The 14,079-nt window shown below is 50.7% G+C and overlaps 1 protein-coding gene across 1 annotated transcript in view; it reads right to left on the reverse strand.

Moving 5' to 3' along the window:
- The window catches only part of MYO19 (myosin XIX), a 33,582-nt gene that overhangs the window by 4,143 nt on the left and 15,360 nt on the right, over positions 1-14,079 (reverse strand). Inside the window, exons 10-21 of the mRNA XM_023516613.1 lie at positions 12,484-12,574; positions 11,838-12,006; positions 8,980-9,053; positions 8,058-8,179; positions 7,380-7,493; positions 6,948-7,124; positions 6,431-6,583; positions 5,310-5,417; positions 4,064-4,134; positions 2,190-2,293; positions 179-345; positions 1-48 (exon numbers count right to left, since the gene is read on the reverse strand). The exon at positions 1-48 is cut by the window's left edge and continues 25 nt beyond it. Coding sequence (XP_023372381.1) covers positions 1-48; positions 179-345; positions 2,190-2,293; positions 4,064-4,134; positions 5,310-5,417; positions 6,431-6,583; positions 6,948-7,124; positions 7,380-7,493; positions 8,058-8,179; positions 8,980-9,053; positions 11,838-12,006; positions 12,484-12,574 — 1,398 coding nt within the window. The remainder of the gene's footprint in view (positions 49-178; positions 346-2,189; positions 2,294-4,063; positions 4,135-5,309; positions 5,418-6,430; positions 6,584-6,947; positions 7,125-7,379; positions 7,494-8,057; positions 8,180-8,979; positions 9,054-11,837; positions 12,007-12,483; positions 12,575-14,079) is intronic.

The following is a 14,079-nucleotide window of genomic DNA, read 5'->3' on the forward strand; positions in this document are numbered from 1 at the left end:
GGCACACTGTTCCAGCACCTGGGCACGCCCACACTCCAGAAGCTCCAGCTGGGACAAAGGGCATCCACTGAGGTCCTCAGGCTCTCTTTCCCCTTCCCTGAGGAGGACCCAGTCCCTGTCCTGTTGAGGAAAATATGCACCTGCCTTCTATAATCTCCTCATCCCTAGACCAGCTTACCACAGAGTCAGTCATGAACACCTTGGTCCTGCCACAGTGTACTTGGGCTGGCATGGCTGCATCTGAGTCACCAGGTGTAGCTGCTGCCTGAGTTAGAGCCGGCAGTGTATGGAGAATGTCCTGGAGAAGAGACTGAACTGTGGCTTCCTCACTGTGTGGAGAAGGTCCTGGGGGAGGGGAGATAGGCCCCATCAGTGCCTGGTCATCTGTACATGCTTCTGTGGCCTTCGGAAACTGGCTTTGGCCTCCTTACCACTCTCTAGACCTCTTTTCTATTCTTGGCTCTAGTCATTTCCTTCTTCCCTTTTTGGGCAAGGTTACCAGTAGCCCCTCTATTGTCCCTCACGGCCTTGGCTGTCCTGAGGGGTCCTGGAATCCCTACTTTCTGCTGTGCCGTGGGGTGTCCTTCAGCCTCCTTTGCCATTGTTCCTTTGGACAGGCTGGCAAAGGGTATCTAATGCCTAGAAGAGCCACTCCTTTGAACCTGGAGTCCAAGGCTGCTCAGCTAGCAGTTGTTTCTAAGGCCCCAAACATCCTGAAGGCCAAACAGGGCAGCCAGTCACTCCCAAAGCCCCTCACCCTTCATCCCACCACGTATGGGAAAAGGGAGAACAAATCTCAGCCCTGTGATGGCCCAGTGGGTCCCAGTGCCTGCCCTCCCACACGGCGCAGGGCTGACTCCTGCACAGGGAAGATTTACCTGAGGGCTCTGACCACCTTTAGCTGCCAGTGCCTCTGTGGAGAAAGAGGCTGCCAAAGGAGATGCCGGAGGTGAGAAACAGCAGCCAAACAACCAAGGGCCAAAGGGGCTTTGGGCAAGAGACACGGAACAGAGGAGCAAACCGTAGAGAGGGGAAAGAAAGAAGAGTGAAAGGAAAGTGATGAAACTCTGCCCAAGAGGGGGGAAAACCAAAGCAGAACTGTCTCAGCAGGGCCTGATGAGTCTCAGGGTATGCAGGGTGGGACAAGGGGAACAGCTGCCTCTTCTCCTTCTACCTGTCCTTGGACTCTGTTATTCCTACATGCCAATAACCCCCGGTGGGCCCATAGGCCAGACCCTCCCCTTAAGATTAAAGCTTGCACAAGCACCTTACAGATGCTTCCAATGGACAACTCCAGGGACTTGGAGCTCCTGTCAGCCATGGCAGGGCTTATCAGCTTCCCCACACCTCTCTTCCTCTTGCCTTCCCACCCACACCCGCCCCCTAGCCAGGCCAAGTTAATTTTCTTCTTTCCTCTCCCTCTGTAATCAAGTGCCTAGCAAGGCAGACCAGTTTCTGCCTGGGCACAATGGCTCACATCTATAATTGACAAGGTGGGAAGACTGCTTGAAGCCAGGAGTTTGAGACCAGCCTGGGCAGTATAGCAAGACCTCATCTCTATAATAAATAAAATAATTCAAAAGGCTAACCAGTTTCTTCTAAATGTTTCCTCCCTGTGCCCACATCTTTGGCTTCTCTGTACTGGGGCAACTTCCTGGCCTCACTCCTACAGCCCTCCAGGGGCCCCCACAGTGGTCTCCAATAAGCCGAAAGCGGCTTGACAGTCACTTTCTCCCTCTCCTGCAGTGCCCCATTTGCCCAGAGAATAAAGTCCGGGGTCCGAGAGTGGGCCCTACCTGTCACCCTAGCCTCACCGCCATTCTCTGCCCTACTGAGCCAGCAACACTGAATAGGATGGAGTTCCTCACACCCACTCTGCTGTCTCAAGCCTCCAGGTCTCTGTTCAAATTACCTTTGTCATGTGGAATGTCCTTTACCTGGCTTATCCAATTTATCCTAAGAAACTACTTCCCCGATTCACACCTCCCCAGCACCACCCACAGCATCATCTTCATAGTTCTGCCTTTCCAATTTCCATGCTATTTTTCAGTCTGCTTTCTCTATTGAACCAGGACTATAAGCGCAGAACTGTGTTTTATTCACCTCTGAACCCTCAGCCCCTTGGCCCTGAGAGTAGGTGCTCAGTAAACTATGATTGAACAAATGACTAACAAATGGGCCCCACTCACCAGAGCACCCTGTGGCAGGATATGGGCTATGGGGGCCAGAGGATGTGCGAGGATGGAGCCTTCTCAGTAACTCGTATCTTCCCACAAAGTTCTGATGAGAGACCCTGGAAGCCAAAGCAGGTAGAGGAAGAGAATGACTTCATTTGTGGGCCAGGTACATCTGCTCAGCAACGCAGTAAGGTGCTACCCTGACCACCCCACTGCATAGATAAGGATGTGGTTCTAGAGAGATTACTAGAGTCCTTATCTGGGAAGCCCACGGAGACCATTTTAAATTGGGTCTGCTCTTTCTGCTGCCTTGGTCTACCAAAACAAAGCATCTTGTTCTTCTAATAGGGGATTTGCTGCCTGCCTTCTTCCAAAGGGGCTGACAGGCTCTCCCCAGGCAACCAGGACATTCATGCTTAACCGTATCTCGACTCCAAACCTTTGGTTATATCCTCCTGATTTCTCTGCTCTCCTTCAAGGCAAATATTTCTCTAAATGGCTGGTGACACCTGCTACTTGCACTTCCTCCTCCCAATTGCCTGTCAGCCCTCCCAGGAGTCTGACTTCTGTCCCCAACACTATGTGAACATGGCTCTTATCACAGCATCAGCAAACCACCAAACCCAGGAGTCTGTATTTGGTCTCTCTCCTACCTGGCCCTTGGGCAGCAGTGGTCCTCTCCCTTGTAGAGCACTGTCTCTCAGCCTCCAGGATACCCAAGACCCGAGCTTCTTCCTGCACCCATGACTCCTTCCAAGTGGTCCTTGCTGGCTTCTTGCCATCCACCCTCTCTAAATGGCCTCAGACTCTCTCCTCCTTGCTCATGGTGCTTAAAACCCATTGAGGACAGACCCTCATGTGCTCTTCCAGTTCTTTTTTTTTTTAACCCTAGCCATTAGACTACCAGGGAATCTGCTGAGCCCTGAGCCTATCTCGCAGCCTTCTCAAACCTGACAAGGCTGTAAGAATTCCTTCCCTGACCCTCCAACCTAGGCCTTGCCCAGAACAACCCGTTTCAGTAAACTTGTCTCCTGATGCATCCATTTACCTTAGATAGAAAGCTGCAAGTTCCTTCTGCAACCTGGAAGTTGACTGCTCTCCTGCCCAACACGCTGTAGTCAGTCCTGTCTGCTCTTTCTATTGTGAGCCATACACCAATTTAACCCACTTCTCTCCATTTTTTACTGCTTGTTCACAGGCCTGGTATAGCTTCCTCACTCATCTCCCTTTTATCCTGATCCTACATCCAATCTCCACACAGCAGACAAAGGGATCTTCTTAGAATATGAAGGAGATGGCACCACTCCATCCTTGTGTCATCCAGTGCTCCCACTGCATTCAGGACAAGCTGCAAAGACCTCTAAGGCCCTATGAGCCCCCCTCTCTCCTACTCTGAGTTCTCTGTGCTTCAGTCCCTTTAGTATCTCTCAATTCCTAACCTGGGAGCTTTATGCTTGCTGTTCCCTCAGCCTGGACTATTCTTCCCTCTCCCAGATCTCCCAGGCTGACCCTTCCCTTCCCCCAGGTCTGAGGTGCTTAGAGGGGCTCCTCCCTGACTGGCCCAAGGATCCCCTTCCTATTAGTCTAAGAGCACTTTTTATTTCCTTCCTAGGACCAATGATAACTTTATACTAATTTTTCTATGGAATGAATACCCCAACAGGGTACAGATTTACCATTCTTATTCACTGACATTGCTGGGTACAGAACAGTGCACAGTAAGTGAATGGGAGCTGCTTCTTGAGCTCCAGGTCGGAGTCTACAGACCTGCCTCTTTCTCTTCATCTCTACATCCCACTCTGAGTTGGGCAGGCTCTTGTTTGGCTCGAGTCCTGAGCACCACCCTGGAATTGGCCCTGCCCCCAGTAATGATCAGCTCCACTTACCGGATGGGGAAACCAGCAGCACTGATATGGATGGTCTCCACAAGGCCACAGGCCTCCAGCTGGCTCAGGACCTGCAAGGGTGGGGAGACATCTGTAGCTTGGGGCCAGCAGGGCAGAAATGCCATTCCGTCTGTCCTTTTGATACCCTGGCCAGCATGGACTGTCCTTTTGACATCCTGGCCAGCAGGCTCTCCTGAGGCTCAGCTAATGGGAGTATCTACTTCGGGTGGTTAGATATCATGGGACCTTGGAAAAAAATCTTGGCCGGGCATGGTAACTCATACCTGTAATCCTAGCACTGTCGGAGGACCAGCCTGAGCAAAAGCAAGACCCTGTCTCTACTAAAAATAGAAAAACTGAGGTAAAAGGATTGCTTGAGCTGGAGTTGGAGGTTGCTGTGAGCTATGACACCACGGTACTCTATCCAGGGTGACAGCTTGAGACTGTCTCAAAACAAACAAACAAACTGCTAGAAAGGGCCCTGGAGGTCCCAAGTCCCCCTCAGCGAATGCATGGCATGTGGTACAGCTAGGGCAAGGCACAATCCTGGCTCTGTCTCATCACCTCACTCCATGCGGTAGGAATTGACTACTACACACTGTAGTCCAAGCACATTTCTAGTTTTAATTGCTTTAAAAAATTGCAGGCATTAGAGTGGATTGTAACAGAGGAGCAGGGAGGTTATACCATGAAAATTCTGTGACCTGAACTCAGGTCTTGACTGCACAGCCAAGCGGCCCTGGCAACAAACCCTAAGGCCACATCTGACACGTGACTGTGGGATCCTCTTCAGCACTGTCCAGCACTCATACCTCATACACATCCCTCAGAGCCTAATACCCCAAGAAAAGGACGACTACTGGGCCAGAGTGCTTTTGTGCAATACCTCCAGTCAGAAAAGGCTGCAGTGTGCTTGGACTATAAGGTGACACAGACTTTTGGCTAATCACAAAAGATCCCCATTCCTCTGGGTGGTTTCAGTCCGTCAGGGCACATGGCTTGGTGAGTGGAGAGCAAGATGCACGGGTGCCCCTGCTTGCCTCCCTGACTAGGCTGCTGTGCACGGTCCACCCAACCACACATGACTGTCCTGCCACAGTAGGGGAGATGAGCCCTCCCTAATGTCAGGCCCAGCATGAGAGACCCTCTGAATATTCCCTTTGGAGTGATGTCCTGCCCTTCATCCCTCCAGGGTCTTGGTCCAATGGGGCTTGGTGCAAAGCAGCTCTGGTCCAGTGTTAGTTACCTCTTCCCGGAAGAAGGTCTGTGCCTGGCCCTGGCTGTTGGGCTTGATGCAGCGAATGTAGTGGGGTGTGGTGGTGTGCAGGACCTGTAGGAGCTGCTCCAGGGAGGCCTACAGATGGGAGAGACCACGGGGTCAGGCAGGGATTGGGGCTGCAAGAGCCATCAGCTGGGCCCTGGCTAGTAACTGTATCAAGCACCTCCAGCTGCCCTCCCCAGGATCCTAAGACCATGTGTACTGGGGATGACTACTGGAGGCTTTGGCTTCACTGAGCCAAAGCACACTTCTCTCCTCTCCTTGCACCTTTCTACCTCTGCCTCCTGGGAGCCTTTTGGAACTGTGACCCTCACCTAACTGGTCTCCCTCAATCTGATCCTCCCCTCCATCCCCATAACCATCTTCTTAGATGAGAACAATCTCATAGCCCTATGCCATTCATACAAGCAAAAGCTCCTGTTACAAAGCCCATCCTGTGTGCTGGGGGCTGTGTAGGCAGTCTGCTGGGTCAGAGCTCAGTCTAATGGGCAACACACACATCCTGATGGCCACCCTCAGTGGTGTGTCTAAGGCTGGGGCAGGAAAGTGGTAATCAAACCTGGTTTCCCAGGGTGCCTCCTCAAGGAGATGATGTTAAGACTGAAATCTGATGGGTGAGGAAGACTACTCTATGAGTCGTGATGTAGAGCGTAGGAGAGAGATGGAGTTGCAGGGCCAGTGGCCAAGAGCATCCCAGGAAGGTGGAGCTGAGGGCTGAGGGATGGTAGGAGACAGACAATGGCAGACAATGTTGAGAGAAGTGAAAAATCTGCTCCAGCTGAGGACAGGGTTTGAGCAGGAAGCTAAAGTTGGGAATGGGCCAAGTCACAGAGGTTCCTGTAACTGCTTCTCACCTATGACCACTCTATCAGCACCCCACTGTGTCCCCACAGGCCCCTAGGCTTCCCGTCATATTCCTGATAGTCTATTTGTCTGCTTTCTGTCTCTGTCTTCCACACTTAAATTCCCTGAGGACTGGGACCACATCTACTTGACTCGCCATTGCTCCCAGGCAAACAGCACCAATCCTGGGAGGTGCTCAATAAACATTTGGAACTAAGCACCTCAGTTAACGCTACCAGACCCACCTTGAACTTGGATACCACGGTTAACACAGGGGCTCTGCCCTGGACAGAGGTCTCCTCCTGGGTCTTCTCTTTGGGGTTATTAGGAAAAAGCACCATGAGCAGGGGATCCTGGGATTGCTGCAGAAGCGTTGTCAGCTCAGGCGGCACAGGGTCCTATTGGGAAAGGGCAAGGGCAGCAGGTGTGGGCATGTGGAATGGCTGTGCAGGCCTGCTTGTGGGCTGGCCTCCACTGCCCACCCCAGCTGCAGAAGAAAGGGAGAGGGCAGGGCTCGAGTCCTAGAAAAGAGCTAGTCTACTGCATGACCAGAGCACTGGAGACCTAGCCTAATACAGGTCATTTTCAGGGGTCATGCTTGATTAGCAGAGACCACAGGCTGGTGGGCCCAAGATGGTGATCTTGGATTCTGTGAGATGTTCAGCAGAGAGCAGATGTGTGGTGGGAAACTACCATGTATGTGTGAGAATGACTCAGCATCTTGTTTCACCAGGCCCCCCCACAGGGATGTCCAGTCCTCACCTTGTTCTTCTCCACCAGGCCTGCTGTGTGGTACCGTACAGGCCCTGCATAATGCACCACGATAAAGCTGGGCTCCGGGCTGAGCTTATTGTGGCCTAGGCACGGGCTGCCTGCCAGGGCACTCTCAATGCGTGTCTGGAGCTGGGCTGCACTGCTTGGCCGATTAAGGCGGCATTCCTGTGGGGGTGGGAGTGGGCAATAAGCCACAAAAACAAGAGGGTCTCACCACAACCCTCACTGTCCTCACCTATGGCCCCCCTGGTAGCAGAGTTGTCATAGGCATCATAGTGACTCCAAGGGGGAGGAAACAGAGAACTAGCAAACCCACTTAGCAAAGTGGAAAAAAGGAGCAGAAGATAGCAGGTGAGTCATCAGGGCCCCAGAAAAACCAAAGACCAACTATGGTGCTCAGCTCACTAGCTAGACCCTCACCTCATTTATGAGGGCACAGATGCTGATGGGGTTCCCCTCAATGAGATCCAAACAGGCCTGGTTGTCCTGGTAGTTGACAAATGACCACTCCAGGCCTTCAACTGCATATTCCTCCTAGAGAACAAAGTGGGAGAAACAGGTGTGGTCTGAGGTCTAGATGGGCCATCCAAAGCTGGCCTTGGGACCATAATGCATTCCAGAATAGCATCAAAGAAGGAACAAAAGCATATCAAAACATTATACTCTGTACATACGGTTATTAGTCAATTAGGAATAAAATATAGGCTAGGTGGCATATGTCTGTAATCCCAGCACTTTAGGAGGCTGAGCTGCAAGGATTGCTTGAGGCCTAGAGCTTGAGACCAGCCTGAGCAGTGTAGTAGACCCCATCTCTACCCTAAAACCTCTAAAACTTAGCCAGGTATGGTGGCACATGCCTATAGTCCCGGCTACTTTGGAGACTGAGTGGGGAGGATCACTCAAGATAGCAGTTCAGGATGACAATGAGCTATGATTGTGCCACTGCACTCTAACCTGGGTGGCACAGTGAGACTGTCTCAAATAAATAGATAAGATAAGAAGTAACAAAAAGCTTCTAATCAGAATCTAGGCTGAGGCTGGAGGGGAAAGAAGAGAAAGAGGATCGAGAAGGACCATCCCACCTTACCCCATCCTCACCTGCTGCGCCTGTAGGTAGTGAGCCACAAAGTGCTGCTGCAGCTTCTCATTAGCGTAGTTGATGCACAACTGTTCCAGACTATTGTCAGGAAATGACTCAAATCCATACACATCCAGCAGGCCTGGAAGGATGGCAGAGGACACACGGGGCTATTGCAGGGAGCAGATAGGATGTGGGGACCACAGGAACCCAGAGTGGCTGGGCCCCTGCTCCTGCCTCATACTTGGCAGCCTAGGATGAAGCTGAGTGAACATGACAGCTAGGAGTGAGCAGAACATACCTTCTCTGTCCCCGTACACAGGGTGTTTCTCTTCTCCTCCTCCTACCCTTTCAGAGCTCACAGCAGACAGAAAACCCAAATAAGGTGTAAGGTATAGCCCAAAACATCAGACCTATTTTGAGTCTGAATTCTCTGGTCCTGAACAGGCTTCTCCTGTGAGGAAACCATATTCCAGGGAACATTTTCTGAGTCAAATCTAGTATGAAGGGCCTTGGTTTTACCAGCCTAGTTGGTGCCGAGAATTCCACCATCCCATTAGCAAACTATACTGGTGTTTTTAAGCTGTACTTCCTACTTTACCTGACTGTCCCATCCAGGGTTACAATGATGTTGACCTTGGTCATGTTTTCCAGGTCCCTTCTAATCTGGCTCTTTTCCCTACTCCTACTACTCTCCTGTGATTAGAGCTGGGTCTCCAAGGAAGAAAGGGACTTTTACACACAATGCACTCTCTGAGTCTGTAGAGCTATGGACAGGTCAGATGTGGGCACTGGAGAGCAGAGATCTTACCCAAACACTGTTGGACAGATGGGAGAGGAGAGAGGAGCAAAGAAGAGGAAGGAGCTTCCCCGAGTAAGAGTGGACCCAGGGCTCTACTGTTCTTTTTCTGGAGTGTTCCGAGCATGGTAGGCCCTTATTACCTATGAAAGTGGTCCACGAGCCTGGGTCTGCACAGATGCTGCTGTTGATCACTGATACCAGCCAGTCAAACAGCCTGTTGGGGAGAAGAGAGTGAACTCTGATGAGAGGGTCAGGCTGAGCCAGAGAGTAATAAAATTGCTCCCAAAGCAAGGGTGCTACACTGGAGGGCCCTGTATTCTAAGCCTGATGGGTTAAAGGCTAAATATTCTCCTCTAGCTTCTCTTCCCATTTGGTCTTCCCCTACTACAGATACAGGCTATGGGCATGCAAGTTCCCAGGTACACACAAGCCTGGCCTATCCTCTTGCAAGACTAAACACATGACCAGCTCAGCTCCTGAGCTAGGCAAGGAAGGGGTCTACATGAGCCACAGACTCTTGACTATAAGGGGCTGAAGGGCAGGTCTGGGTGTGGGTCTGAGTTCACTGATCTCTGTTGCAAAACCACCTGTGGAGCCCAGAGCTCAAGGCCCTGCTACATCCCTGACTCAGTCCTGCACAAGGGGATCCCAAACCACCTGAGGTCCACAATGGCATTTTCCACTCTGGAACCAGCCCCAACCCAGAGAAGATTGTCACTACAGAAGGTAGTAACATATATACCACTCAGGAGCTTCTTCCTTTCAATTCTTTTTTTGCAGTTTTTGGCTGGGGCTGGGTTTGAATCGGCCACCTCCGACATATGGGGCCGGCGCCCTACTCCTTGAGCCACAGGCGCTGCCCCCTTTCAATTCTTGTTAAAGTAATTGCTCTGCAACTTTTTTCTATTTAGTAAATAAAATGACTCTCCTTTTGCCACAGGAGCTTCAAATGCCCATTTGAAGTACCAAAATGAATGACTTAGCTTTACCATGACTTGATGATTTCCATGTGTAAAATACTTTGTCACCCTTGGTAGCATGCTATGGCATCATCATAGCTCATAGCAACCTCAAACTCTTGGGCTCAAGTGATCCTTCTGCTCAGTCTCCCAAGTACCTCAGACTATAGGCACTTGCCATGATGTCCTGCTAGTTTTTCTATTTTTAGTAAAGACAGGGTCTCACTCTTTCTCAGGCTGGTCTTGAACTCCTGAGCTCAAGCAATCCACCACCATGGCCTCCCAGAGTGCTAGGATTATAGGCATGAGCCACTGCACCCAGCTTTCCATGTATAAAATGTTCCATAGTTAGAAACTCACTTTGTGACTGACCAACACTTTATCTGCTACATTTTTTTTTTTTTTTGGTTTGTTTGAGACAGAGTCTCACTTTTATCACTCCTGGTAAAGTGCTGTGGCATCATAGCTCACAGAAACCTCTAACTCTTGGGCTCCAGCATTCTCTTGCCTCAGCCTCCTGAATAGCTGGGACTACAGGCGCCCACCACATACTTGGCTATGTTTTTTTAGAGGCGAGGTCTTACTCTAGCTCAGGCTGATCTCAACTCACAAGCTCAGGTGATCTGCCACGTTGGCCTCCCAAAGTGCTGGGATTACAGGTGTGAGCAAGATATGGCCTGGCCTTTACCTACTATTTTGAAGTAACTTGTAGGCAAAGGCCTTAAAAACCTTTGACCTGAAATTTTTTTTTGTTTGTTTCTTTTTAGCTTTGAGTAGCTAACAATGAATTTTTTTTTTTTATCAAAGTAGGCAAAGAGCCAAGATTGTTTAAAAATTACATGTCACTTCAAATTCCTGGGCTCAAGAAATCCTCCTGCTTCAGCCTCCCAAGTAGCTGGGACTATAGGTGTATGCCACCATACCCAGCTTATTTTTCTATTTTTTGTAGAAGCAAGGTCTATGTTGCTCAAGCTAGTCTTCAACTCCTGCCCTCAAGTGACCTTTCCACCTCAGCCTCCCAAAGTGCCAGGATTATACCCAATGCACTTAGCTTGACTTGAAATTCTGATGTGAAACTAGCTTTGAGGCAGTGGTAACTAGTGTCTTGCTGTAATGGGTTAAGTCTGGGCCCAGCTATCCTGGGCCTTTTTTTTTTTTTTTGCACTTTTTGGCCAGGGTTAGGTTTGAACCTGCCACCTCCGTCATATGGGGCCAGTGCCCTACTCCTTTGAGCCACAGCGCCGCCCTATCCTGGGCCATTTTCAACTCAGAGGATCTTGTTCACTCAGCAGTGCGAGAAGGTTATGAAAGCAGGGGATGCTCTCCCTAGAAAAGTGCAGAAAGGTACTCAAAGTCCTTGCTTACACACACATTTTCATGGTTTGTCCCATAATTTCAGAGACTTCTGGCCTCCTTGAGCCCTTACAAGGTCCCTTAAAGATTCTTAGAACCTAACCATATAGCCAGAGGGTAAAGGTATCCATGTAACCCCAGAAAAAAAAAGTTAGGGAGCCCCACCTTCACCACTGTGCTGGGCTCCCATTTGCCACATGCTGTGTTACTCAGGACCGCAGGCTAAGCCTCTGGCTCTACCATCACATATCACATTTCCCAGGTTTCTACATAAGGCCTAAGTACCAGGGTACAGGAAGACAGAAGAGCCTGTTCACCTAAAGGTCTGAAGCTGGAACTGCCAAGGCTCCAGATCCCTTTGGGGCCTGCTTTGCCAGTGGAGACCTGAGCAGGCTTTCCTTATCTAGTGCCAAGGTCAAAGCAGGTACTTGTACTTTAATAATGAGTGGAATCTTGGCCAAGAATGTGACAACTTCCCCACTCAATACTCTGAAACAGAGGCTTAGGGGAAACCTGGGAGCCATGCCCTGCTGTCCCCAGGGTTCTGAGAAGCAGGGAGAGGAACCCCTTTGCTTTATTTGGCATCCCCCACCTTGGGCCTATGCCTATGGCCTCATGGTATATGGCCCAACTCCAGACAGGGGGAGAACCTGTGGGTAGGGTAGAATACCAGAGTAACTGCTTACCGTGCATAGACCAGTTTGGCTACGCAGTCTCTGCGAGTGTCACACTCTGTTTGGGAGCAGGGCTTCCGGAATACCTGCTGCCTGCCTGCCCTGATGGTTCTAATCTGCAGTGTCTCCAGCAGCACGTCCTCTGGGAGCTGCAGCAGCGAGGCCGAAGTCCTGACAGAGCCTGAGAGGGGCAAATCCTCCTTAAGCAAATCCCCCTCCTTTGGAACAGTCCTCTTCATGTGTCACTGTGAACTCATCACAGTGGAACCAGGACTTGCTCAACTGGACAGTGGAAACCCAGGTTTTCATGGGCAAGGAGACTTGCCAGATGAGTCTTAGTGGACGCCACTAAGTGGCAGAGTCAAGACTTGAACCCAGGTCTTCTATGTTCTAGTCCACACTGCCACGTGTGTGACAAAAATCGGTTTATAAACCCAGTGACTCTTGTGTTCTCATCTGTAAGACGGGGCCCATACCGTCTACATCAGCAAAGACAGCTGGGGCATAAATCATCCAGGGCAGGGCCCTGGAGTAGATGGCTTAATTAAGGCATCAGATTCAAAGTCTCACCCTCTGGCCTCACATTAATCCCACCAGTGCAGGCTTCAGGGCTACTTCCCTGACAAGGCCTGCTCTACTCCCCACCCCTGCCCCTCACACTTGGCATTGTCCATCAGTTGGCAGGGCTGGGCTTCATTCTCTGAGTCAGCAAACTGGATATCGCCAAGGTGCAGCAGCCCAGCTAGGACCTGAGGGGCAGAAAAGCTCAGTCAGGAACTAGAGGGCCTACTGTGGGGAGGGCCTCTCCTGCTGAATGTCATCATGGCAACAGAAGGATGAAAACTCCCAAATATTGCCCAGTTGTGCCCATCTCTGCCAGGCACAATTCTTCACGAGTTATATGCATCACCTCATTCAACTTTTTCGACGACCTATGAGATAGGTGGCATGATGACGTCTGTGACAAATGTGACCAGGGGAGGTTCACAGATGAAGACGCACTCTTTCTGAGAAGAGGTGCTTAGAACCCAGGCTGACTATAGATGCCTCCCAGGGCAGCCAGTGGGGCCCCCATCCCACCCACCATCTGTCCCTCTGCCTCCCACTCTCTAAGAATAGACTGTGTGGGAACGCCACTCCTCTGGTAGATGTCAGCCAGGGTTACTCCTGTGCATCTGCCAGGAGCTTCACTCTGGCTCCCTTTAGCCCTTCTCAGCCCTGTTGGGATTCTGACAGCCCAGCCTGGGGGAGGAACTGTGTCGTTGGTCTATATACAGTAGGTGCCTTTTTGCCTTTTCTTTCAATGATCCATAGAGATAAACCCTCAGGGGCTATAGAAGAGACCTCTGGCTGGGCGCTATAGCTCAGTGGTTAGGGTGCTGGCTACATGCACTGGGGCTGGTGGGTTCAAAACTGGCCAGGGCCTACTAAACAAACAAAAAAAACAAAAAAATATAACCAGGCATTGCGGCAGGCACCTATAGTCCCAGCTACTAGGGATGCTGAGGCAAGAAAATCACTTAAGCTTAAGTTTGAGGTTGCTGTGAGCTATGATGTCACAGCACCTTATAGAGGGTGACAAAGTGAGACTGTCCCCCCCAAAAAAAATTAAAAAAGGAGACCTCCCACTCTCAGGCCCAGCAACTCTGAAACCCTTGGGCCTCATACTAGGAGAGTAGAACCTTATCTGTCATTACTGGCCTTCTGGCCACAATTAAACCCAAGAGAAAACTTCTATGCCCAATGGGCAGGGTGGCTGTGGCAGAGGTCCAGCCACCTCCAGACCAGCACTCCTGCCTGGACTTCTAGTGTTGTCTACTCACCGTGGGCTTGTCTGCAGGGGCTGTCCTTCTGGCGAAGCTCTTAGGTGGCAGTGTCCATACTATGTGTGATACCCTCCTTGCCTGAGCTGCTCCCATCAAGAGGGTTACTGCTTTCTCTCTACACTGGCTTTCCTGTTCCCACTGCCAACCTATCCTGTCTCATCATGATGCTGGTGGGTGAGGAAGTGAGGGGGATCAGAGAAGGAAGGCAGTCCTGTGAGCAAAGACAGAGGAAGGAGGCCCCCAGTGGGGGTGAGAGGAGCTCAGCTCACCTGGGTCAGCACCAAGTCCCAGAGGACAGCGAGTAGGGGAAAGGGAGGAGAGAGAAGGTGGAAATTTGGAGTTATTACATCTGTTAGAAACTCACCCTGTAACACTTAGTGGTGTCTGACCTTGGGCAGGTTACTTTAACTTTCTGGTTTTCTTTTCTT

The sequence above is a fragment of the Otolemur garnettii genome, unplaced genomic scaffold (genome assembly GCF_000181295.1).
Source record: "Otolemur garnettii isolate 467f Iridium unplaced genomic scaffold, OtoGar3 scaffold00094, whole genome shotgun sequence".
NCBI lineage: Eukaryota > Metazoa > Chordata > Mammalia > Primates > Galagidae > Otolemur > Otolemur garnettii.